The 26,814-nt window shown below is 39.9% G+C and overlaps 2 protein-coding genes across 2 annotated transcripts in view; both read right to left on the reverse strand.

The window, feature by feature from the left end:
* Positions 1–8,635: 8,635 nt before the first annotated feature.
* gpr6 (G protein-coupled receptor 6) lies at positions 8,636–12,508 on the reverse strand. Its single transcript, XM_034076574.1, has 2 exons — positions 12,320–12,508; positions 8,636–10,093 (listed from the first exon to the last, which is right to left on the reverse strand). Exon 2 carries the CDS (start codon positions 10,066–10,068, stop codon positions 9,061–9,063), a length of 1,008 nt encoding a protein of 335 aa, XP_033932465.1. The 5' UTR covers positions 10,069–10,093; positions 12,320–12,508; the 3' UTR covers positions 8,636–9,060.
* A 1,906-nt stretch (positions 12,509–14,414) lies between these two features.
* fig4a (FIG4 phosphoinositide 5-phosphatase a) overlaps positions 14,415–26,814 on the reverse strand; it is a 58,318-nt gene continuing 45,918 nt past the window's right edge. Inside the window, exons 22-24 of the mRNA XM_034075967.1 lie at positions 24,544–24,629; positions 20,528–20,602; positions 14,415–17,174 (exon numbers count right to left, since the gene is read on the reverse strand). Coding sequence (XP_033931858.1) covers positions 16,997–17,174; positions 20,528–20,602; positions 24,544–24,629 — 339 coding nt within the window. The 3' untranslated portion in view covers positions 14,415–16,996. The remainder of the gene's footprint in view (positions 17,175–20,527; positions 20,603–24,543; positions 24,630–26,814) is intronic.

Consider the following 26,814-nt stretch of genomic DNA (forward strand, 5'->3'; position numbering starts at 1 on the left):
TTGGAGCATAATAACTGAACGCTGCTTCTCCATGTTTAGTTCTGACTCTGGGGACAGAAAGCTGACCAGTCCCTGAAGACCTGAGAGATCTGGATGGTTCATAATTTAGCAGGAGGTCAGAAATGTATTTTGGGCCTAAACCATTCAGTGCTTTATAAACCAGCAGCAGTATTTTGAAATCTATTCTTTGACACACAGGAAGCCAGTGTAAAGACTTCAGAACAGGAGTGATGTGATCCACTTAGTGTTAGTGAGGACTCGAGCAGCAGCGTTCTGAATCAGCTGCAGCTTCTTAATAGATGTTTTAGTGAGACCTGTGAAGACACCATTGCAGTAGTCGAGTCTACTGAAGATAAAAGCATGGACAAGTTTTTCCAAATCCTGCTGTGACATTAGTCTTTTAATCCTAGATATATTCTTTAGGTGATAGTAGGCTGATTTAGTAACTGTTTTAATGTGACTGTTGAAACTCAGGTCAGAGTCCATGACTACACCTAGATTTCTGGCTTTATCTGTTGGTTTGAACATTGCAGACTGAAGCTCAGCGCTAACTTTTATACGTTCTGCCTTGGCTCCAAAAACCATTAGCTCAGTTTTATCTTTGTTTAATTGGAGAAAGTTCTGACACATCCAGTCATTGATTTGTTCAATGCACTTACTCAGTGTTTGAATTGGAGCATAGTCTCCTGGTGAAATTGTTACGTACATTTGTGTGCCTGTCAAATGTATTACAGCACAGCCCAGCAAATAATGCTTGTTTGCCCTCCCTCCTACACATTCTATTATCACCTCCACAGCACACCCACACACTCTCAATCTCTCATCCCCAGATTAAACAAATGTAAACAAGCCCATGATGCAACCTTACTGTGGGATTTAAAAGATGATTATGGCTACAGAATATGTTAACAGTTAAATGTTCACATTGTTGTTAATATTATAGTTCATTAAAACCATTTCAAATCATAGTCACATATCAGTCTGGTTATTTTTTGGTGAATTACATCGCTTTTTTGTGCTTTTGTTAACTAACTGTAATACATTTCACTGATATTTCTCAAAGAACAATTGATAAATGAAAAACCTAAACAAAGCAAAACACTGTAGCCTTTCTGTGAATTGGTTAATTGGCAGTGTTGAGCAGTCAGATGCTGAACTTGTAGTTTTCTTAAAATGACACAGTGTGTTAAGTGTGCTCAAGTTATATAAGAACACGATTTAAACATATATATATTGTAGGATAGGTCTGTCTGAGCACCAAAATGCCCTATGTCACTTTTAATTCTTTTGGTTTAGAGGCAGGGGGCTGTTTGAGCTCACCTGCTGCAGCGGGAGGTTCAGTGTCTGCACTCGGGTCTGCCGTCATTTTGTACGTTTTATTTTCTCTTCGGGTAAAGAAGCTTTCTTGCTGCCCTTTTTTTTATGCCAGTAATTTATCAAAAAAGTTTCATATGTTTAAATATTTGCTCATATTTCAATTTTCAAAATCTCTGCAAAATGATGGAATGAATTCATATGTTGTATGTAGATGATGCTCAGTGGCCTCTAGCATGGAATCAGGTTTGTGCCATTAAGATCAGGCAAAACGTCTTCAGTATCAAACCAAAATAAGAGTTTCAGAGAAAATAAAACTCAGTGAAGCAAAGACAATTTCAAATTCTTATTTTATCGTATTTGATTACGTTACATTTCTGCGTTAACTATTTCAGAGGAATAAGTAAGGTAAGTATAGGTAAGCAGCTGTTTATCCTTTTAGTTTGTTGTAGTGTCATGAGTATAACATTCATGTATTCATATACATTCGTCATTTTGTCCTAGCTGACCTATATTTTTAGATTGAAATGCGCACATGCTGTGGTGCTCAGGCAACATTTGTCTTGTTGCATTTTTTACATTAACCCAGATGACATGAAAAGGGACTTGTAAATTAATTTTAAGCTAATTTCATCGTAATTGGCAGCATTAAGAGCAGCTAATCGGGTCATCGTGCTCAGGTAATGATGCAAGTCATCGTCTTGAGTCCTAAGGCTTTGACGAAGACTTAGGAAATGTATATGCACAAAGCCATGACGAAGCCATGACGAAGCCATGACGAAGCCATGCCGAAGCCGCTTTGTCATGGCTGAATTTGTTTCCTCTCCTAATTTCTCCATCATCGCTGTAGTCCTAGTGAAGAAATAAGTTGGGAGAAGAGGGGGATGATGGGAGGGCAGATGTCATGGGGGAAGGTCATTGGTCACAGAAGTGCTTCCTAAGATATGAGCTGTCAGGATACTCTGGTCTCTATCTTTCTGATGGAGGTGGGAAGCTCATTTTACGTGAGAATAAGAGCAGTACCAAACAAGGGAAGCTAATGGTAAGTAATGAGGATGATGAAGGGGTGAGTAATGTCGAGCCTGTGGAGAGTTTACAAAACAGACATGTTTAACTTGAGCCAGTTTATCTCATTTCTTATTATCTACCAGGTCAAATTGACCTGTTTCACACAGGAAGGTATTAGGGACATGTATTCCCCCCTTGCCAGAGCTGTTGCAATGCACTTGACATACATAATAATAAGCAAGGGCCCCTGGCTTGCCAACAAAATAATAATAATAATTATTATTTCTGGTCACTTTGACATGGTTGCAGAAATTGAGGCTGAAGAAGAGTTAAATTGTGAACAATTAAGCCAGAATGTGTATCTTTGAGTGGCTTACTGTGATTTTCTTTTTTCACAGGGACATTCACAGAGACTTTCACAGAACACCATGGAATCCTCAAAGCTCTTGTTGTGCAGCAGGAGACTACCTTTCATCCCCTCCGACTTACCCCTTAAAGTGTGAGAAACGTTATAATACTCACCTGCATTCTGCAAGGGCGGAGCAGAAGGACCTGGAGTTGTAGAACGTAACCGCCTGTTGACCACGTCAGAAAGAAAATGTGACTGAAGCTCTCTAACAAAGACAATCAAACTTATTCATACCATGTCTTGCATAATTCAATTTCAATAATTACTCATATTTTGTGAATTGAATAGTTAGATTTAGTGAAATTAGATGGCAGCTAATATATTATTCAGTTTTGCTGCTATACAAATGAACATTATCATTTTGAGGACATGTACTACTCTAGCCCAGTAGCTTGAATATTGATTTTAGTTTTATGCATTGGGTGTTATACTGTACATTCTGTCAGTTTGTTTCTCATACAATGTATATAAGATGTTGAACTATGTACCATGAACATGACACAACTAAGTACATTTTTAAGAGAGGTTATCAACACATCAGTAGGGAACTGCACATAAACAGAAAACTCCTCCCTGGAAATGTGTTTCTTCAAGATCATTTGTCAGCTTGTTGCGTATTAAATATATTATCTCCATAAAGAGAGGGCACCCTGCCCTTTTCACGTAACTTCAAAGTACAAATTATTAGTTTGAGAACAAAGTTAAATTAACCCTGGAAGTGTGTGGCTGTCCACCACACTCATTAGGCTTCTTGAACAACACACACACACACACACACACACACACACACACACACACACACACACACACACACACACACACACACACACACACACACACACACACACACACACACACACACACACACACACACACACACACACACACACACACACACACACACACACACACACACACACACACACACACACACACACACACACACACACACACACACACACACACACACACACACACACACACACACACACACACACACACACAATGCTACCCAGTGTTTTTCTGAGAAAGTAGAGGAACATATTACGCTGCACTCTTGATCTCAACACACACACACACACACACACACATCAGGCACGCACGCACGCACGCACACACACATGGCAAAGCTGATTTTACGTTTCTGATGTGGGCTTGTCTCTTCTTTTCCAACAGATAAAGTGTGTGTTTGTCTCTCAGCTTGTGTGTTTGTGTGTGTTAATAATGGTTAACCCCATTATCACCATGGGGTATCCAAGGTTTTCCCTGTACACCGCTGTGCTCTCAATAAGGAGTAAGATCAGAACTGATTTTTGTCCATTATCTGAATCTGGAACATTCCCGTGTCACCACTTTCGTATGATTATAAAAGGACAACTCGCGAGGAAAGAAATCAGCATTTTGGGTGATGAAGTCATTAATAACACCAAAGCCCTTTCCTCCCCATGCTAATGTCTTACTGAGGCAATGTGCGTACAGTATGGAGAGCATTTTCTACACCGCTGTTATTAATGTTATTAATGAGAGAATCATTGGTAGCTGCCTGGAGAGCTGCTCTGGTCTGCACTGATCAAGCTTTGCATAATTCAAACACTGCTACCAGCACCTGGTTAGTCTAATGGACGTGAAATCAAAGTGGAAGCAAATTCCAGTGTTGTTAATATTAACCTATGTAACAATTAATAAGTCTATGTTGCTGCTAAGAAGAGATTAATGTATTTTTTCTTTATGGGATAAGCTTTTGTTGTTTTTTGGACGTTTAGCTGCAATCAGATATCAGACATGCATTTTTTGATTATCTTTGCTGGTAAGAAGCAGTAAGCGTTGTGATGGGCTCCTACAGGTGGGACATCTCACAGTAACCAGAAGTAGAACCCCGGCTGAGCAGTGTGTGTGGGACCACCTTTGCCTGATGAAAAAGAGAGAGTTTATTGAGTTTCTTCAACAGAAATCTTTTTTAAATTGACGTGTTATCATTGACGGGTGAATATATCCGATGGAAGAAAAAGGATGTGAAAGCACAATAAACTCAGACTGAGACATGAAGCGTTATCGGTTATCCATTATGTGCAGTTGAATAATACGTTCATTTAATAATAAATGCCAATTCCAAACAGACGTATGGACCTAATTGTGTATTCAGAATATATTACATATTATGTTTTAGGAGATCTTTGAATTCCTGAATATGTACAAACCGTGTATAGTTTCCAGAATATGTGAATATAACAAACTGATGAAATTGAAATGCTACTTGGATGATATATGAATTGTTGAATGCTTATTCACAGGAATACAATATGTGTGCCATGTCTATTTACCATAAGCTTTAACACTACTACTGTTGCCTATGGTCACTTCCTGAGTGCGATGAAGGAACAGGCGGTTTCCTAAAATGACAGGTGACCAACAGCAACATCTGCTGAGGTGGATACAACAAGGTGAACAAACAGCAGCCACCAGGCCTCGTGTGCAGTCCATTAGTGGCTTCAAGCATCCTTCACCTTTCCCCCACTTTGTGAGCAACTGACTGAGGGCTTCACAGCTTTCAAAACAGCAGATTATTACAGATGATAGTCCACACGAGGAGGAAGAGCAGTGACCCCCGATTTGCTATTATGCGAGAGCTGTTGTTGAGACATCAGTGGGATTCAGCCGCCTGTAGGGAGACTTAACAAGAGTCATACAAAAGTGTGAACATTTTGTGATAAATGAAGAGTACATACTGTACGTGTGCCATGTGACTCTTGAAAAGCAGGCCATCATCATTATTGTCTGTAAAGGACCAAAGGTACATGGAAAAATAACCTACAAAAGCAATTTCATGTACAGTACAGTCTACATGTAGCAAATCGTATGGAGACTTCCATCTCTTGCTATACCGTGACATTGCGGTTAAGACACATTTGTAGTCTATATTTTTGTAAATACATCCTCTGTGATTCAAAATATCTACATATATTTGTATGACTGTTAAATTCAACTTGCAACATTTTAAACAAATTAGACCTTTCTTAACTGTCAATGCTGCAAAGTCATACCTCCTCTGTATGATTCTATCCCACATTGAATACTGTTTTACAAACTGGTGGTTTGCTTGTGCCACAAACCTGAAACCCATAGAACAGCTGTCCAAGAGAGCTATCAAGGTGACAGAAAGCCTTATTCGTGCCACCACTGTACCATCCTTTAAAAACACAATTTCTTGAGTTTTGATCATTTTAAGTCTTTTAAAAGTATGTGATTTTGGGACGCTGGACGCTGCACTAGGTCAGAAACCAGAGGAGACTGTGAAGTCCACCATAGACGGACAACTTTTGGACAAAATGTCCTCTCCATTAAAGGCAGCTCATTGTGAAATAGCCTCCCAACTGAGATACAGGATTGTCCCACTCTCAATAGTTTTAAAGGACAACTTAAAGAATGGTTGAGAAACAAACAGACGTGTAATCACCGCTAAATGCACTTTTATACAGGGCAGGGTTTCCGTTAGCCGGTAATTACCGGTTTTTAGCTGGTAAAATTTATAAAAAACTGGTAAATTCAAAACCTGACGGTCAAAATGTCTGGTAATAATTAGGGAGGCTCCGATCGATCGGCCGCCGGTCATTATCGGCCGATATTCACTCTTAATAGTTTGATCGGTGCTCTCTATAAAGGCCGATCAGGAGAGCTGGATCTGATCGATATGGACATAAACGCGAGTGAAGTGTAACCGGAGCAAGAGAGAGAGATCAGATCAGCTGCTGAGTCTGACCGAGACACGCAGCTCTGCAGGATCACCTGAAGCCCCGCCCTCTGTTTAGCGGGCTGCAGGAGCTGCATGAGAAACTGACGGGCTGTCAGGAAAGAGAGAGGGGAAAAGAGAGGCTCCGTTTCTCCCGTGTTATTATTCAAAGTTGATGTAAACTTCTGAATAATGTACGTTATCTACTACAAGTAGTTTGTTTGAATGTAATAATTATGTTGTTTGTTGTTTGTGGAATCATTTATTGAAAAATGAATCTGAATTTTTCGATCTGTTACGATTATAAACTGAAGCAATATAAAAATGAGCCCGTGAACTGAGTTTTAAACTGAAGCATATCTGCTCATAGTCCGGTAATTACCTGCTAACGGAAACTCTGCTACACAACTATTATTATTATTGAAATATGACCGGTAAGTTTCAAATTAGTCCGGTAAAATGAATTCTGCCCGGACATTTGACCGGCGAGAAAAAATCCTAGCGGAAACCCTGATACAGGGGTATCCCCTCTTGCACTTTTATCTTATCTTGCACTTTATATGTCATAGCTGCTACATTGTACTGCCATGTGGTAAATGCTTGTATGCTGCTCATGCTCTTCCTGCATGTCATGTATTTATTTTTGCTATGTATATAAATGTCATGTTCTTGTATTTTGTATGTGAGGGGACTGCGGATGGAAATTAGTTTAAAGCTCAAATCCGGCTCATTTACGATTGTAAGCATTGTTTTGTTTTAAGTGTTCATCAGTATGCACTGTCCCGGTTCAAATAAACGATTAAATAAAAAGAAATTAAATATAGGTAATGTATGTATACAGTATATATATATATATATAAATATTTGTGTGCAAAACGACACAAGTTATCATATTTTAAGTATTTTTATGTATGAATGGAAACTTGTACTGTTACAACATTCTCCTTTGGATACAAACCTAATATTTTGTATTTAAACTTACAGTTATGTGAAATGTGTTGACATAATGCATTTAATTACAGTCAATGTTTTTTCAGTGTGTAGTTGTATAGTTTGCGAAATTACCATTAACAGTGAATTCAGCTACACATGTGGATTGGTCCTGAACTCTCATTCCAATAACAACGAAGAGCCTTCGCCTGTGGGCGATGCAAGGGCCATGTTCAAAGTTCAGAGGTTAGACCTGGGAGTGGAGAAGATATTGCAAGAAGGGGCAAAACACAATTTATAGTAAACATTTGCATAGGAAGAGGAAGGGATTCGCTCCGTGCTAACTTGGCTTACATGAAACACTAACAAATATGCCATTTTTACAATAGACTTTTTGACTTTTAGTAATGAAAGTAAACATGTTTTAATAATGAACAAAGTGTAGGCTGAACAAATTGCAATCCTTTTCCAATTAGAAACATAATTTGATTAAAAAGAAAATGATTAAACATTTGGTAGGCTGATTTATGATGAAAGCTTAATGATGTAGTGCTTATAGGATTATATCTGTGTATGTATCCAAACATGCAGACAGGAGTCCTGTTTAAACATCAGATAAACTGCTGTGTTTGTGGCTGCAGAAGCTGCCAGGTCAGAGTAGACAGACTATTACCATGATCACTCTCCTGTCACACAGCCACACACAGGTGGGGGGTATGTCAGGCTACGTAACACCTGCACAACCCTGGGGGGGGGGGGGGTAATCATAGCTGATGAGCACACTTGACTACACAGCACATGTGTTTGCACAATTGTTTATTCCCTTTTCCTCTCCCTCTCCTGACAGCTCGTCAGGCTCGTGCAGCTCGCTGAACCTGTAATAAGTGACCCGACAGTAAAGAATAAATATATGTATAACTAGTTTAGCTAGTTCCAGAGTAGATAAACTAGCTAAGTGTGTTAGTTAGGTCTACGTCTTAGTGTATTTTCCTCCGCTCAGCGGTCGGAGCTGTGATCATGCAGAGCTGCGTGTTCTCCGTCAGCAGTCTCTCTCTCTCTCTCTTTGCTTCATGCTTTCTTCAACAGACCCATCTTCGCTCCTGAGTAAGGGGCTATATCGACGTGAAGAGGATGTTAAAACTAACAATAGCAGGTCATCTGTAATAAGAAGTCCTTGGAAAAATGTGCTTCAGTAAAAAACATGTGATAGAGTCACGACTGGATTTCATTTCTTTATTACTCTTGTAGAAAATGTACATCAAAGACAATACCATACGAAATAGAAAAATGGCTCACAATACTCATACGTTTATACGTTTAAACACAACAAAGGCTGTACAATACTGCTTTGGCATTTCAAAAAACATGTACTAAAGTGCAATATTTCCCATTCCTTTTCTCATTTGACTACATTCACAGGTTTGTTTTGTCTTTTTCACAGGTTTTTGTTCACAGAATCTTTTACAAATCTCATCCTAACTTGTGTGGATACATCGTAAAGTGCAGATACAGTATGCATGAGACACGATTCTAGCATCACATCCACTTTGTGTTTGTAAAGCATTCACTGGCAACTGAAAGCAGATTGTCAGCGGTCAAAGGACGCGGTGTCTTTTTTGCTCTGTCTTTTAATCATAAATACATTTACACAAAAGGAGCCCTAGCACATTTTTTAGACTTCACTTGGTGACCTGGACCGGTAGGACTTGTTGGTCTGAAAGCAGCCACAGAGGAGCACGTAGAGGGAACGCTGGATCTCTGCGTTTCTGTAGGCGTAGATGATGGGGTTGATCATGGAGTTGTAGGTGGCTGGCAGCAGTGTAGCATAGGTGTACACTGAAGGATACTCCCTCTCTCCGACCAGGCAGTAGATGGCGAAGGGCAGCCAGCTGGCACCAAATGTCCCTAAGATGATAGCCAACGTGGACACCCCCTTCTTAGTGGCGACATAGTGCGGCGTGGCGAAAAAGTGCTGCTGGAGGGCGATCTGGTGGGCGTGGTGGCACACAATCTTGCAAATCTTGAAATAGAGGGCCAGCATGAGCACGAAGATGGCAAAGAAGGAGGTGGCAAGGAGCGTGACGTTGATCCTGGTCAAAGGTCGGACGATGCTGCAGGAGGCCGGGTCGTCCAGGCAGTTCCAGCCGAGCACAGGCAGCAAGCCCAAAAACAGAGACACCCCCCAGGTCCCCAGTAACATCAAGTGAACGTACTGCAGCGTCTTCTCTGAGAAGTAAGTCAGGGCGTTGTAGAGGGAGAAGTAACGGTCCACTGTTATGGCCAAAAGGCTGCTGATGGACGCAGTGAAGGAGGTCACCAAGAAGCCCACCGTGATGAGGCTGATAGTCTCAGAGGAGATCACGTACTGAAACACAAAGTTCAGGATTAATCCCATGCCGGCTAGAAGGTCCGCTGTGGCCAGGCTCCCGATCAGCACAAACATGGGAGTCCTGAGGGTCGGCGTGTAGAAGATGATTGCTACCACGATGGCGTTCTCACAGGCGATGACGGTGCCTGACATGCAGAGCATAATGTCCCACGGGTTGATGGCGAAATCTAACGGGGCGGTGGAGAACTGTAGGCTGCTGTTCAGCTCCGGAGAATCAGCCTCCATCCATGGGAGGGCTTCTCCAGCCAAGAGAGTCGCAGAGGAGTCGTTCACCACCAGAGACTCGTTCATATCTCCGAGCGGTCGTCTCTTTGTTCTGTGAGGAGAATAAGCAGATTGGATTGTTAATGATAATGTGAAGACACGTTCTCTTGAGTTCTTTTTATGGGGATTTGTTAATGTTTCAGTGGATTGCTCAATCACACTTGACAGGCTGTTTGCTTGCCATTTCCTACAAGTCTTCTTACTCAAATACACAATCACGTAGGGAAAAGCGCATATATCGACGCACATAATTGACTAACACCTACAGTATGATCACTTGAATTAGGGATGCTCCGATCGCGAATGGGCCGATCGAGTGGGCGGGGCCTATGGGGATCTTCCATTTGAAGTGATGTTTAAAACTCAGTTAATGGGGCTCATTCACTGGCGCTTCCACAAACAACAACCAACATAATTATTACATTCAAATGATGTACATTATTGAAGTTTACATTAACTTTGGATAATAACACGGGAGAAATGAGCGGAAGCGCTCTCTTTTCCTCTCTCCCTCTCCTGACAGCCTGTCAGTATCGTCTCATGCAGCTCACTGATCCAGTAATGAGTGACCCGACCAGACCCGGCGTGATGGGCGGGACCCATGGGGCCGGGCCCGCCCATCCAGGATTTGGGCCCGCCCATCCAGGATTTGGGCCCGCTGTTTTAATCAGGGCTGAATACAACATTTTAATTGTTTTATTATTATGTTCAGTGGCGGCGCCAGGGTATACTGGGGTAGGCTACAGCCATACCAATAAATGGCTTAGCCCCAACATGAAAAATGATTTTAAAGTAAGCTAAATAAAGTCCGCCAACTCGCGCGGAGTAAATTGCACAGACAGCAGTTAGTAAGATTGATTTCAGCAGTCACTTGTAATACCGAAGACTAGAAACGGTTTGAAAACTTTTGTCACGTAGTGATCATCTTCTCAATAGAACATCTTTGATAATGTCTTCTGGCCAATCAGAATCAAGATAACGACGTGGTGTTGTTGCAGGAAGTCCCGACGGAGAATACTTTTGCTGTAGTACATCTGACTCTACATCGATACAACATTACGTGTTGATAGAAATCAACACGTAATTAAATAAGACCCCACGGTTTGATGATTGATGTGTGGGCTGTCTTTCATTTTGACACACAGAACAATGGGGGCTATCCACCATTATTCACAATGTAAAGTAATGCACAGCCTCTTCCCTCTTCTCTCTGTGAGGAGCAGCAGGTTCAGCTTTCAGAACAAAGTAACAAAAAACTGAAATGGCATTCATTTTTTTTTTAAATATGTTGTGTAGTAATAGATTTATTTATTTTTCTTCTCAAGAGAGGACCAGAATGTGTATTTTATGTTAGTATTTCAAAAAATCTCCTGCAGGGGTTGGGTTTTCAGCATGCTTTCACCTGTGGGGAAATTGCAGGATTGGAATCTCGAGCGTCTAACGTATGTCTGCCGCCGGGTCTGGACCCGACAGTGAAGAATAAATATATTTAGAACTAGTTTAGCTTGTTCCAGAGGTAGATCAAATAGCTAAGTGTGTTAGATCTAACTCTTAGTGTGTGTGTTGCTCCGCTCACCGGTCCGTCACAGCGGGTGGAGCTGCGGGATTTCTGCTTCACACACGTTGCATACCGCTATTTTATTGTCTTTTTCGGACACCTTAAAATACTGCCAGACTGGTGAAGCCATTTTGGCGAGCTTGTTTTGCCGCGCACAGAGAAAAGCGTCATACATTTTACGTCATGCGATAGGCTCTCGCGATCGGCATTTTTAGAGAACACCAATCGATCGGCAGAGAGTGAGTATCGGCCGATATCGATCGGCGGCCGATCGATCGGAGCATCCCTAATTTAAATGAAACTATCCTAAACAAACTCAGATTTTTGCATATTCAAACAGCTGCCTAGATAGTGACTTTACTATCCAAAACACAAGCACTGAACAATTTGTATTCTATATTATATTATTGTAATAGTGAAGTGGCAGCAGGAGGAGCTGTCCGTGGTGCTGAGATCCCATCAACTCAAACTAAACACTGATAAAAAACAACATAACATTCGTACCAACAAATTATTTGTAATACTTGAGTTAACAACTGAACATAACTATATAAGTATTGGTACTTTTATTCACAAATAAGTAAAATACAAATGTGTGAGATGTCTGATGTTTTCTTCAAAATGATATAAATTGATTACTACAGGAGGTTAATTTACCAAAGCAGAAGCAATGCAAAGTCAAATGAGACTTTAGGATTTTGTCACGTAAAAGTTACGTACCTCCGAGAATTACGCTGAAACCGGAGCACCTCGTCCGGTGGCAGACAGTGAAAGTGTAAAATGAATTGCAGAAGGACTGCCGTCTCCTTTTTATCTCGCTCCTGTGCACCGTCTCAAGTGAAGCCCTTGGTTTTGTTGTGCTTCCCACGCAGGGGACAGACACGCAGGGCAGCGGCAGTGTGAAGCATTGGCCGGTGTTCTGCTCGGAGAGGGAGGTGAATGTGAGGAGCGCGAGAAGGGACCGACGGGAGAAGCGCGAGGGAGGCTTTAAATCCGCCTTACGTCACGAGAGAAAGCGCGCGAGAGAGAAGAAAGAGAGAGAGAGAGATGGAGACTTTTGATGTCTCTATTTTTCTCTCTCTCTCCCTGGTATCAGCGATCTCGATTTCTTTGGAACTTGGAAAATGAAACAACAACTCCGGCTTCTTCCTCAGTTGCCTTCAGTTCTCTCCTGGTCATTTTTTATCTTACCACGGTCTATCTATGGTCACTTTTTTAAGTCAGTTTTTAGTCATTTTTCAATCATGCACTTTGCTTTAGATCAATACTTGCAAAGCCTATCTCAGTTTCATACTGAATAGGTGGAGCAAAAAAGAAAGAAAAGGTTGGCTAATTTCAAGGCAGAATCTGAGCTTCAATAGAAAAATGTAAACAAGCCAGCTGTAAAGTTCTCCATATGTTTTTTAATTAAAACAATAAAAGTAGTTTTCACACTGAATCAGTGCCAGGATTCAAGATTTTATTTATTTATTTCACTTACAAGAGTGGGATTTTAGTGAAGAGAGTTAGTGCCACACGGTTTTCCATGTGTGGTTTGCTCTTTTCCTTTACAGCGAAAAGTAAAATTCTTTAAAAAATAAAGCCATTAAACATGACATTTGACAGTGGGTATTTTATTGGCAGGAATAACCAATATCAACCTTCACCATTTTGTGATCAAAAGTCTCAGATTAACATGCCGTTGCTATAGCAACTTGGGATGTATAAAGAGGGCTGGATGCAGCGGTTCCTGTTCAGTCCTATGAGTTGCTCACTGGCACTGAGACACAGTTTTATTGCCAGGTATAAAATGTTATACCAGTATGTTTCGCATCCAGGCGGCCAGAGTCAGTTAAAGCTGGTTTTCTGAGCAGCAGTTCGTTGGGCAGAGGGAATTTACTCTGATTTAGGCACTGGTCTTAATGTAGGAACTACATGTTTTATAAAAGCGAGATAATTAGATGCTTTATGGAATTCATTTACTCATGAGAAGAAGTAGTAGTAAGAAGGGTAGTTGTAATTCCACCCTTTTGGCCACTGGGGGCTTATTTGCAAATTCAACTGGCATCTTCAATAGCAGTTAGACTTCAGAGTTCAACAGACATTAAACAACATTCAGAGCATTAAAAAGGTATTTGGTATTTAAATATATTATGGAATAATGGCATTTTGAGCAGAGGATGCTCATGGGAAACATTCCCTTTATTTACAACTGGCCAGCTAAAAGGGCCAATGTGCACGGCACTTATACGACTCTGAATGTCGTTAAGCTTCATTAACGGTTTTGGTCCCTGAATGTAAAACTATGTTATGAGAAGGATCTCTACTTTCTCCAATTGCCTAAAAGAGCAACAATAATGATGCAAAGACTGAAATAAGCAAACTGACAACTTCAATGTAGGCCTATACCTTTAAATACATTCATGTCAATGTTATGAAATATAGATGGTTGCCATCGTGTTGAACCATAAAAGCAGCATGTAACGTAAGTCTGAAACAGATGAGATGTTGAGATACAGAAGGAGGTAGGGGGAGATTCAAAGCAGCAATATGGTAACCAGTTTGTTTGCAGGCAACAGCTGTTTGGCCACCTTTGTCAGTGGAGAAGAGGTTGTCTTAATTCATAAGCTAAGGGGTGACATTAAGTGCCAGGTGACTCATTTCAGGGACCTAGTCAAACTGCTGAGGACCAAAATACATCTTAGAATCATTTGATTGTTTTCCATGATGGGTTAAACCAAACTAATTACATTTTCCACCTGAACAGAAGCGATGCACCACAAACATTCAGTTATTTTTGTGATCACGACCAAAAACAAAGCTGCACCCAAAAATATATCAGTGACCAGATGCATTTATTCATTCATACCCATGTGAGCAGAGAGGTTTCAATGTAATGAGACACCTGCCATTAGGAACATAAAAACATGAGAAAAACAGGGTCTTACATAAAAGACCAAAACAGCCGCCTACAGTCCCCCTGCCCTGCAAACAGAGACAACACTGCTCTCATTTTCACATGCGCTCCCGTGCTCGTTCACAAACAAACCTTTAGTTTAAAACTCTTGTAGCGACCCTGGAGAAAAGGTATTTTAATAAGCAGAAGAAACAAAGAAAATACTTGTTATGGAAGATGGTAAGGGAAAGGAGATGGATGTGGTTTGAAAGACGCTAAAACGCTGGGCGGTAGGAGAGAGGAGGAAAACCAGATTTAAAGTATCTGTGAAAGCTGACGAGAACATGGCAGGGACACATTTACTGTAAAAGCATCAATCTGCTGACAAACGTCTACTTTTTCTCTCAAGATAAGTAGTTTTAACCATTTAGAAACACCCACACACACGTTATTACTTCTGAAAAGGGTGGAGAGTGGATTGCTCACAAAAAGAATAGTCACAATCTGATAAAAGTGTCTGACCCACTGCACTTCAACTACTGTAGCGTTATACTGCCTCTGCATATCATAATATGTGATATGATAATTATTATTATAATAATTTATTTTCATTCAAAATGTCATATTCAAGTGATTTTGTTTGCGTTTCTTTTGTTCACTTGCAGGGCTACCATTGTTGTTATGTTTGGTATAAGTTAAGGTAAGTTTGTGTTCAACAATGTTCAACAGTTACACAGATGTTACTTAGTCAATGTCTGTAAATATGATTAGGAAAATTAAAACAAATAAGAACACAGCATTTGGAGCTATATGAGGGGAGATACAGTACTACAGAAATTATTTGACAAAAATTATTCCCATGATATCTACGTTGGACTACAACCGTTAGAGGCATACAAATTCATTAAAATCTTAATAATGTCACACCAAACATTACTAACGAGCAACCCTGTATCAATAAAGAGGCAAAATCCCCCTCCCAAAATCTCTAATCCATCTTTAAAATGTCCTTAGTTTTTATGTAATAAAGGTCTGTACCTGTATCCAATATGTAAGGGTGGTGGGAAACCAATAGAATATAGATAAAAGGAAGAAAAAAAAGCCATCCCTTATATATGCTGTGTACATAAAACATTTACACACTCACATTAACTACACCTTTCTTTGGGCCTAAAGCACACATATCGAGAGGATAGACACTCGCTTCTCTTTAAGAGAGATGGTCAATTCTACATTTCAGCTATCTGTATTGCAGTCTTTTCCCAGCACTCCAACAGTGCTGCAGGATTTGAAAATGAATTAATGTCCCGTTTTCTCCATACTCCCTTGAGTTCATTAGGTTTAACAATTCAGTGAGAGTGTTTTTTTAATTCCCTGTTGTACACGTGACATGCTGAAGCCCCCCTGAAGCAGAAAACAATGTTCAGCCATTGTGTTGAATGTGTGTGTGCATTACAGGAAAGACAGTATTCCTCACATTTCCCATCTTCTGACGCCTGTGGTTGAAAGCGGAGCGCTAAGAGTGTGACGGTGCAGAGAGAAAGTGTGATCGACAGAACAATGGGAAAAAGGGTGAGTAATGAGTGTAAAACAAACGTGAGGGAGACAGAAGAGGTGGGCGGGAGTGATGAGACAATTATAAAGACGCAGGAAAGGAATAATAATCCATTTTAGTGAACAAAATCGAGCACAAACATAAAAGTAGAGGAGAAAAGTGCCTAAAAGGAATCAAATCTGTCACATTTTGTTAATAAATAAATGTTTAATTTAGAACTACTGTACACAATATCATCTAACATGTCAAAATGCATTTAGACAAAACTAAATCAGTGTGCGGTTTTGTAAACTAAGGACGAGGTTGGATAAAACGCACAATATAAAAGGCAGAGAAAAGAAAAAGGCAGATGACCTGGATACACAATTACATTACATGTATGACGTGACATTTGTTGATCCACATCGTTTTTGAGAGAGGTTAAAACAACAACAACAACAAAATATATCCCAGGCATGGCGCTATGTTTTAACAGAATTAATAAAAAAAAACATCTCTGAGGTGGAATTTAAAGCATTATAATATGAAGGGATGGATCCAGCATTAAAAAAATCATAATACTGAAAAAAAAAACAATTCAAATTATTTTGACATGTTCAAAATATACATATAATTGAATAGAATTTAAAAAAAGAATTGTAACTCAAATGTAAATGAAGGAAAATGACACACAGAACAAAAAGAAAGCACCACATATAGGCAGCTTGTTGAGGCACATCATGTTTGAAGCTATTAAAACACATTACTCAGATTACAAATAGAAATAAACCTGCATGGTTTAGTACTTGTACATGACACCTAGGCTGTACATGCGCCATTGTCTTCACTATGGACAGTCTCCTCCCTGCAGAAACAACCGAAGAAGTGCGAGAAAACATCTCTTTCGCCTTCTTTACAAACTTACCGTTGTGTCAAAATGTTACTACGCGCTCTGATTGGACTTGATGATCTGCATATTGTCCGTGTCTCACATGTATCTGTTCTTGACGTACTCCCTGTACATCATCATGTCCTCCCTGCACAGTACCCTCACCTGGCCCTCCCCCGTCATCACATGGCTCTCAAAATCATCGCGGCTGTCTCTGACCACCTGGGGGGGGGACACGCTGTAGATGCTGTCCTCCGGGAAGCAGGACACCGGCTCTCTGAGAGACAGGGACAGTGTGGGGGGGGGGGGAAAGATAATGGATTTAGTGAATAACTCAATTTGGACAATTCAAGTGGTGGTGGAGCACGAAGCCATGGTAACCTACAGTTGTTGTTGTTGTTGTTGTTGCATATCAAAAAGAGTACCAAGGACTGGAAAAATGTTTTAATCTAAAAACATCTTGTGAAAAGCAGCTGGAGAGAGTGAGTCAATGTCTGCTTTTGCAGGAGAATTACTCATATTCCTTGCAGGAACTAGAAAGCTTGTCTCATCCTCTGTAGGGTGGATTATTAGCTGGTCAAGTTATCCACTCAGTGCAGCAGCTGCTGCTCAGACACACCGCTGCATTTCAAATGAAGCCCCCTCATTATGGGCTGTAGTAAATCCACAACACAAGCTCTGGTAAATCAAAGAGGCCTTGACATAAATTACTAACACAGTAAGTATCATTATTGAGTCCTCGAGTGATTTTTAAAAGGAGTAATTTACCCCCGCAAAGGATAATTTATACATCATTTACTCATCTCTTGAAGAAAAAGCTTGAATCCACGGTCATGAGAGAAAAATGAGAGAAGTTCCGATAAATTGGGGGCAGTCTAAACATCCATCAACAAACTCTCATACAACTCTTACATGGGGCTGACTAGATGATATACAAATTGTCATTTCGTTAAGTATTCCTTTAATGTTTATTAAAGCTCTAACAAGGTCAGAAAGGCTGGTTAGGGTGTTGGCTACATATAAGATGATGAAGATGTTTATCTTTTGAATTAAATTAGGTAACATAAGACTAATTAGGTAACATAAGTCTAATAATGAATGAACACAGGTTGCGTACAATATTTGATAGCACTTGTATCACACGTGAAACCACTATATTAGTCAGGTCACGGCTGTCCATTCATCTGGAACTGTGACTTATAAGCTGATTACAATATGAAGCGGAAACAAATTAGCACAGCTCACTGAGGCTCTCAACAGGAATCTGTATTCCTAACACTTGCGCTTTATCTCCAGCTTTGCCTATCCGTCCTCAATAGAGGAACCACACAGAGGGAGGTGTCGGACCAGAGGGCTCCAAAAGGTGAACAAAAGGGAATAGGGTGTCATAACAGTCTTAGAATAGCACTGTTGCACAACAGAAGAAACACCTGGCTCATGGACCCAGTGGGCCTGACACGAGGATCAGAGAAACGGACCAATGAACGGCCAGAGAGATGAAAGGTAAACATATAGGCGGACCAGGAGAGACGTAAAAGGATGAAGAGACGTTAGGAGTCCCTGCTGACCGAGGTAACTGGTGAACACTAAGCCCTACTCTCAGTCTGCCTCCTGTGTGACATGCATACAAAACCAATTATACTGTAAATGGCATTTCCTTTGCGAAAACATATTATGTAAAGAAAATGAAAGGCATGTGTTTAAAGAGAGGCGTGATAGAAAAACAAAGCCAAACACACTTTTAAAGTCACTTGACCTCCTGTGAACTCCTGGACAGTTTTGACCAAGTGTTCTCCACCCAGTTAGTGTACATTTCACATGACCTTCAACATTTCTTCTTTTGAACAGTGATCATTTGCTCCATCTGGCTTTCTAGACAAAGTGGTCCTCTTCAAGAAATCTTCTCTTCACCTCTAAACACTGTCTCTAACTGTGCATTCACGTAGCAAAGTGCAGCACAACATGAAGGAACCACAGGTATATCATTGTCTTCTCTCCACACCATTTTTAAACTCTGTACTGGTAACATTTCAACAATTTCTGTTTCATGTTCCATCCATGCCTTCTGGGTGTATTCTTTCGAACCAAACAATTAAACCACCTCCTTCTGAATCTTCTCGTGAAAGCCTGTGATTGAAATACATACTAAGTCTATATATTCTGAATGCTTTCTGGAAGAGTGAGAGTGGGAGCTGGAAAGAAAGAGAGCAAGACAAAGAGGGAAATTACTAATGCATCTGTGTGGCTGCACATCGCCATGGCACGTGTGTCAGGTTGTGCAACCGGTGGAGGAAATAATGCTTGCTGTGACAAGGCTGCAGCATGGATGCAGAGATGGAGATAAAAAAGTGCACGACTAGACGGCTCCTCGGAGACCACTCAGTGCATCAATTGTGTTTAACTGCTGTAACGCTGATGGGACATCCTGGGAACTCTGTCAGTGCCTCATTCAACATGTTGAATTTGGATCTCTGCTGCTTGACATCCTCCTTGAAGAACCTTTTTTTTGTATACGTTTAATACATTAGTTATAATTTCTTTATTGTAATGTGTTTGTTTGTCTTTTCTGTACACACATCTATTGCCCTGTACATCGAAGGAGAAGGATCCCTCCACTGTTGTTCCTCCTGAGCTTTTCTTCCCTATTCAAATGTTTCAATCAATCAATTCATGCAGGGTATATGCAGGAATCCTGAAGTCACATGTAATACCTTTTAAGACCCTTTCCATACATTTTAAGACAATGAGTTTTAACCGGTTACATTGGCGACACACTTTACCTCACATGTACTATATACAGTATTGGTTGTCCTTCCTCCTTATCTTCCAACCATTCCCCATAACGATGTAGTTTAACAACCGGCGTAAACGGACCTTCGCGCGCTATCAAGCAGTGAGCGTGCAATGTCCTGTTCAGATGACGGCAAATCCAACGGGATGCCATCAATAAGCTACACAGAATCACACTACACACCTACGCCATGATTACATTCAGGCAGACTGTAGAATACAACCTCTTTGGACAATTTATATACTTATTGAAAACAAGCTACAAAATGTAATACCTTGGAAAATACCGTTTAATACTTTTTAATAGCCTTCATTTTCGCTAAATTGATTTATCAACTGTTAATACTTTTTAAGACCCCGCGGACACCCTGTAATGGTTATTTATATAGCCCAACATCACAAATGTTACATTTGTCTCAGTGGACTTTACAATTTGTACAGATCATGAATACGACACTCTCTGTCCTTGGACACTCTCTGTCCTTGGACCCTCACAAATCGGACAAAAGACAAAAACTTCCAAAGAAACCCCACAGATAATGGGGAAAAATGGAAGAAACCTCAATGAGAGCAACAGAGGAGGGATCCCTCTCCCAGGACGGACACATAGATGCCATGTGCAAATTGAAAAGATAATACATTTACAACATAGGTAGTCCAAATGCTTGAAAATGCTCATCCTAAGCAAGTGTAGATAACATTGACTTGCCTGCTAGGAATGTTGAGTGATATTTGAAAAAGAGTTGGATAACAACAAGCCCATAATGCAATGACATCACACGTGAGTGAGGATAAATGACTGTGGTGTGTTCGGGTTAATTTGTCACATGTTTTACTCACAAGCTGAGGATGTTTGCTGGGTTTATGTGTTCTGTTCTCTCCACCCTGTGCTGGCTCTCGCCGAGATGTGCAAACCTGCAGAAGAAGAAAGATGCTAAATGAAAAGGATAAATATTACTGCAAAAAGAGTTTATGCACAAACTGATCACGTGTCATGTTCGCATATGCTTTATCAAAAGCCATTAACAAAATGTAATTAGGCAACAGTGTAATTCATCTCTGAATGACCCTTTAATTTAAGTTTATAATAGACATTTTTCAATAAAAAATACTCAGACAAATGTATTTGTCAAGATCTTGGAGTCATTAAATCTTAAATTTCCCCGCAGGTTATTTCCCTCGCAAACACACAATAATATGCAACAGTTGAGAGTTCCCCTCTGGCTTTTGCTTTTATAATTTTTTTTAATATTAATGCGCTGATTAGCAGAGCTTTCAGCAGCTAACATCTTTGGAGCCATTCCAACTGCGTGCCTCAATAATAAATGTGTTTTCATTCTCATTATGTGGAAGGAAGGTATGAACAATATTCTCCATGGCAATTTGGATTTGATTTATTTTGGCTAGTCCCTGCTTCAATCACGCTACCCAATTGCGCCTGACATTAAAGACGTTAGTTAAACCTTTTTAAATGTGGGAATGTTAGTTTATCTATTTGTTTACCTGTCTGTCTTTGCTCTTTCATATCTGATCTCTTACATCTCTACACATGCAGAGATCATTTCTCAACTAGAAGCCTTCAGTACATTTGGACATAATAGCTTAGAGAGCAAGGACACTTTATGCAAAGCATTGAGACGTATGCTCCATGTCTGGTGTTTATCGATAGACCGGTTTCTTTTCAAAAGTGCATTCCAACTCTCTATATTAGTCATGAAAACCCTATGTGTGGGGTCTGGACAACCCCCCCAAAAGATGTCAGCAAAGTCCAAGGGGTCATAATTAAAAGTTAAAAAGATACAGAAAAAAAAACTATTTTCCAGAAACCGAAACAGAAAGGAAAAGTTCCTTTTAATCTTAAGGGATCAAAAGCAAAACAACTATTTTTTTGTATTTGTTTGTATTGCAAACAAGAATGTTCAATATAAAAAGTTTGCCATGCTTTATAATTCATTTATAATATGTGCATGTATTTGCTGAAACGTGCATGTGCACAATTCATCTAGTTGATATTGCTTTAATAACAGGGTCATACAGCGAGTACCAAAATAATTCCCTGGACCAATTATCTTCAGTGTGTTGAAGCTATTTCAGCACCATCAAATGCATCGCACTGTAACAGCACAGATAGTTGTGTTCATGTTCAGAGCCTGACGACGGCATTTCACTGTGGATCAAAAGCTCAATAGCATCAACAAGGTTGGGAACAAACAGGGAGAAATTACATAATGCGTCAGAAAGGACAGGGGAAAAAAGAAAACCAAGGTGAAGGAAGAGAGAGGCGGACAGAAAGCAGAAATGTCAGAGATGAGATGCAAACAGCAGGTCAGAGTAGACAATGTCCGACATCACCCTGAGGGGCTGCTGAAGCTGACAGCCCCCCCCCCCCCTCTGAGTTAAAGGCATGTTGCAATAAAGAGAAAGCACTTTCCTCAAGATGTATGCTTTAGCATGGTGTCAAAAAATATGCTACACACTGAGCGCTGAAGGCCAAACAAACACATGAACAGACGGCAGTTGGAGTACTTAGGTATGAAACACGATAAACATTCAATGTTAAATGGATGCCTCTCTGACAGTGTCAATCAACACTGAACCTTATTATCTATGTAAAGGCAGAATACATGCCTGAGCTGTAGTGTTGGATTGTGTCTCTACATTCATCATGCACCTACAACTCAACTAGTACAACATTATTTTCTAATGGTGAATTACATTTCATAACTTAAAAGATTTATAGACACTAATTTTCTGTTCTAAGGGAAATCTGGAGCAACTTTTAAAGGCGCTAACCACTGAAATTAGTCAATAATAACGTGTTTTTTGACACTAACTATCATTCAATTTGAATAAAACCCAACGTTTAGAAATGTCCATTGTTTAGAAATTGTAAAAAAAACACATAAGTTGTGATTGACCACGTTATATAGGCAAGGCAAGGCAAGTTTATTTATATAGCACCTTTCAACACAAGGCAATTCAAGGTGCTTTACAAAAATGAAAGACATTCAGACAAAGGCATTTGTCATTTGCAGTAAAAGATAATAAAAGAAAAAATACATGAATAAAAAGTACATGAATAAAAAGTTACAGTGCAGTTTAAGATATGAATAGTTCACACAGAAGTTCCACTTTACTGATGAACACAACGGCTCAGTTTCAATTAAAAGCAGCGACAAAAAGAAAAGTCTTCAGCCTGGATTTAAAAGTAGTAAGAGTTGCAGCGGACCTGCAGGTTTCTGGGAGTTTGTTCCAGATATTTGGAGCATAATAACTGAATGCTGCTTTACCATGTTTAGTTCTGACTCTGGGGACAGAAAGCTGACCAGTCCCTGAAGACCTGAGAGATCTGGATGGTTCATAATTTAGCAGAAGGTCAGAAATGTATTTTGGACCTAAACCATTCAGTGCTTTATAAACCAGCAGCAATATTTTGAAATCTATTCTTTGACACACAGGAAGCCAGTGTAAAGACTTCAGAACAGGAGTGATGTGATCCACTTTCTTAGTGTTAGTGAGGACTCGAGCAGCGGCGTTCTGAATCAGCTGCAGCTTTCTAATAGATTTTTTAGTGAGACCTGCAAAGACACCATTACAGTAGTCCAGTCTACTGAAGATAAAAGCATGGACAAGTTTTTCCAAATCCTGCTGTGACATTAGTCTTTTAATCCTAGATATGTTCTTTAGGTGATAGTAGGCTGATTTAGTAACTGTTTTAATGTGACTGTTGAAACTCAGGTCAGAGTCCATGACTACACCTAGATTTCTGGCTTTATCCGTTGTTTTGAACATTGCAGGCTGAAGCTCAGCGCTAACTTTTATATGTTCTGCCTTGGCTCCAAAGACCATTACCTCAGTTTTGTCTTTGTTTAATTGGAGTAAGTTCTGACGCATCCAGTCATTGATTTGTTCAATGCACTTACTCAGTGTTTTAACTGGAGAATAGTCTCCTGGTGAAATGGTTATGTAAATGTGTGTGTCATCCGCATAGCTATGGTAACCTATTTTGTTGTTTTTCATTATCTGAGCCAGTGGTAGCATGTAGACGTTAAAGAGAAGAGGCCCCAAGATGGAGCCTTGAGGAACCCCACATGTCGTATTTGTCAACTCAGATTTGTATTTGCCTATAGAAACAAAGTTGTTTCTGTCCTTTAAGTAGGATTCAAACCAATTTAGAACTGTTTCCGAAAGTCACACCCAGTTTTCTAGTCGGTCTAGTAATATGTTGTGGTCAACAGTGTCAAACGCAGCACTGAGATCTAATAATACTAACACTGAAGTTCTGCCACTGTCTGTGTTTAAGTGGATGTCATTGAAGACCTTTACAAGAGCAGCCTTTACAAGAGTCAGTCCAAACAGCTATTTAAATGCAAGAAATTACTCGACTGTTGAAAGACTACTTTTTCAATGATTTTACCTAGAAATGGGAGGTTTGATATGGGCCTGTAATTGTTCATAACTGAAGCATCTAGATTATGCTTTTTTAAGAGCGGTTTAATGACTGCAGTTTTCAGGGCCTGTGGAAAAACACCTGAGTGAAGAGACTTGTTTACTATATAAAGTAGATTTGAGGCCATGCAAGGAAAAACATTTTTGAAAAACCCCTAATATCAAGGCAGCAAGAGGAGGATTTCAGAAGTTGTATAATGTCCTCTAGGTTTTTATCATTAATCTGATGGAATTGTGTCATGATGTCTGAATTGATATTAGGTGGACACAGAGACAAAACATTTTCCATTATATAGTATGTTTTATAGACATTAAACATACTGTAAATGTGTAGTGTTGGAGCTTTGGAAAACAACTAGAAATGTGTATAGGTTTGATATAAAGTCCAGTATCGTTGTGATCATTACCTTTCGTAAATGAGCAGGTCTTTTTCAGCAGGAAACCCAGAAAGATTGAGTCCATATGGCTCCTTAGCTGACTGCTGCAGCATCTCCTGAAAAGGTGAGAAGGGTGTAGGTGAGAAGCTATGTGCATGTGAATAAAGCACAAACAAATTTAGAAGGATAGTTAGTGAAATACAAAGAACTCATCAGCGGGGGAAGCTGCTTGCTGACCGCAAATCAAATTGACTGCAACTCGACATATAACATCGCACAGACAAGGTTATCAGATTCAGCCGCTTCTCTACAACTGATCTACTTAGGAAGAGCCAAGGAGTGTCATTAGAGCATCTATGAATGTCCTCTGATTGTTGGTGTCTGATGAGGTGGCTTCGTGTTTGGGGACAGTGCCCTCCTGGGGGTCTTCGTACGGACATATTAAACATAACAAACAGGAGATCAGATTAAAAAGGTCAGACCGGTTCAAGCTGAGGCTTTTATATGCAAAGTAATGTGTTATCAGAAATTGCCGTCATTACCCAGTTTAAAATAAAAATAAAAGACATACATTAATTGTAAACAGGGCATTGATCATGAGGCTATGCTCTGGTAGGAAATACATTATTGCACAATGATCTTAAAGGTCCCATATTAAACCACCAGACTCAGGGACAGTGTCATCCCACAAGCAATAAGACTGTTAAACACCTAACTGTTGAAACAACATCCATAATATTCATCTGGCTGCTACTTGGAAATTATTTATCTATTTATCTAATTTCACGGCGCAAAAGGAGAAGCATTCGGACCCAGGTAGATGGAAGGAATGAGGTATGTGCGGTCTACAATGACAGAGAAGAGACTGTCAAGTTTGGCTGTACTCCGCATTGAATCAAAACGCACTAAAGCTTTGGATCTTAATAGGTTTGTGAGGCGTTTTGCTGAACAACATGGTAATCGCCACATTCAGCTGTATAGGTATGCTAACTCGATGCTCTGCTCACGGATGATCATAAACAACTGTTAAGATGATGACCTTGTATGTGTGTATATATTGTTTTTCTTTGTGGGGTTCTGCCCCAAAAAAAACGTTTTGAGTCCTGAGAAAGTCAAATAAGACGGTGTGTAAAACTACACTGCCCAGCCAAAAAAAGTAACCACTTTGATCTAACTAGGCCAGTAGGTAAGGACTTTCCACTGGATAATAACTGCAGCGATGTATATGTTTTAGCTGAATACACGTTTTTTTAACCCTAACTGATGCAGTCAGTCACTTCTTTAATGTTTGTTCTTTCTGATGTAAAGTCCAGGTTGTAACTGTTTGCAATAAAGTGGTGGGGCGCTGAACTGTTCCTTTGAATTTTGATACAGTATATGATAGTTATTACTTCAAATTTGAAGGAGGGTGAGCAAGCATCTTGAGGAACATTCATCATTAACTCCTCCAAAAAATATAGTTTATTCAATAACAAATGGGAATGTGAATCATAACAGTGATTGACAGCTGATAGGAATAATATGATTGTTAATATTATCATATTCATACAGACAAACATCGATGAGACAGTTAATTAATGTACTTATTGCAGCAGTCTGCATAGATTTGGTACCCCTGCTGCTCTAAGATTGAAAATAATTCATTCAGTTAAAATTCATTAAATTATACCTTATATATTTCTATTTAAGGCTTTACTGATGTTATTGAGTTAAAATATCAATATTATGGCTTTCCAAGTTAACATTGATTTATATGACTGTGATCAAATCAGCATATACTTCTGCCAGGGGATGCCACCCCTCAAAATCTCCTGCCACCCTCTTGCCACCCCATGAATATTTGTCTAGATCCGCCCCTGACTGTTGGAGGAGCCTGTGACCTCAGATTGTCATCGTCATAACTACACTGTAGCTATGTTAGTATGACAAATAAAAACCTTGAACCTTGATACAGTTTTTCATCAATATATGAACGAAATACCAAACTGATCGTGCATTGTAGCATCCCATAATATATGTATTAAGTACTGCCGTTATCCATTAAGCGTTCCAAGGAGAGTTGTGATATGATGACAGCTTAGTGCATCCGTGAAGAACACAGAGCGATTTACAGAACGGATCCTACAGGACCATGAGGCTAGTGGACACGTGCTCACCAAAACCAGAGGATCGTAGAGGTGAGAAAACATTGTATGGTCGGATTATTATTAGTTTCCGTTCTCGGGTGGGAGGGCGGGACATTTATGTAAACAGCATGAATACATACATACCTTGTGTGAGATTGCGTGGATGGCGTTATAT

Source organism: Pseudochaenichthys georgianus, chromosome 24, assembly GCF_902827115.2.
Source record: "Pseudochaenichthys georgianus chromosome 24, fPseGeo1.2, whole genome shotgun sequence".
Lineage (NCBI taxonomy): Eukaryota > Metazoa > Chordata > Actinopteri > Perciformes > Channichthyidae > Pseudochaenichthys > Pseudochaenichthys georgianus.

Coding starts and splice junctions, on each gene's coding strand:
- gpr6 (XM_034076574.1), bottom strand. CDS start 10,068: ATGAACGAGTCTCTGGTGGTGAACGACTCCTCTGCGACTCTCTTGGCT.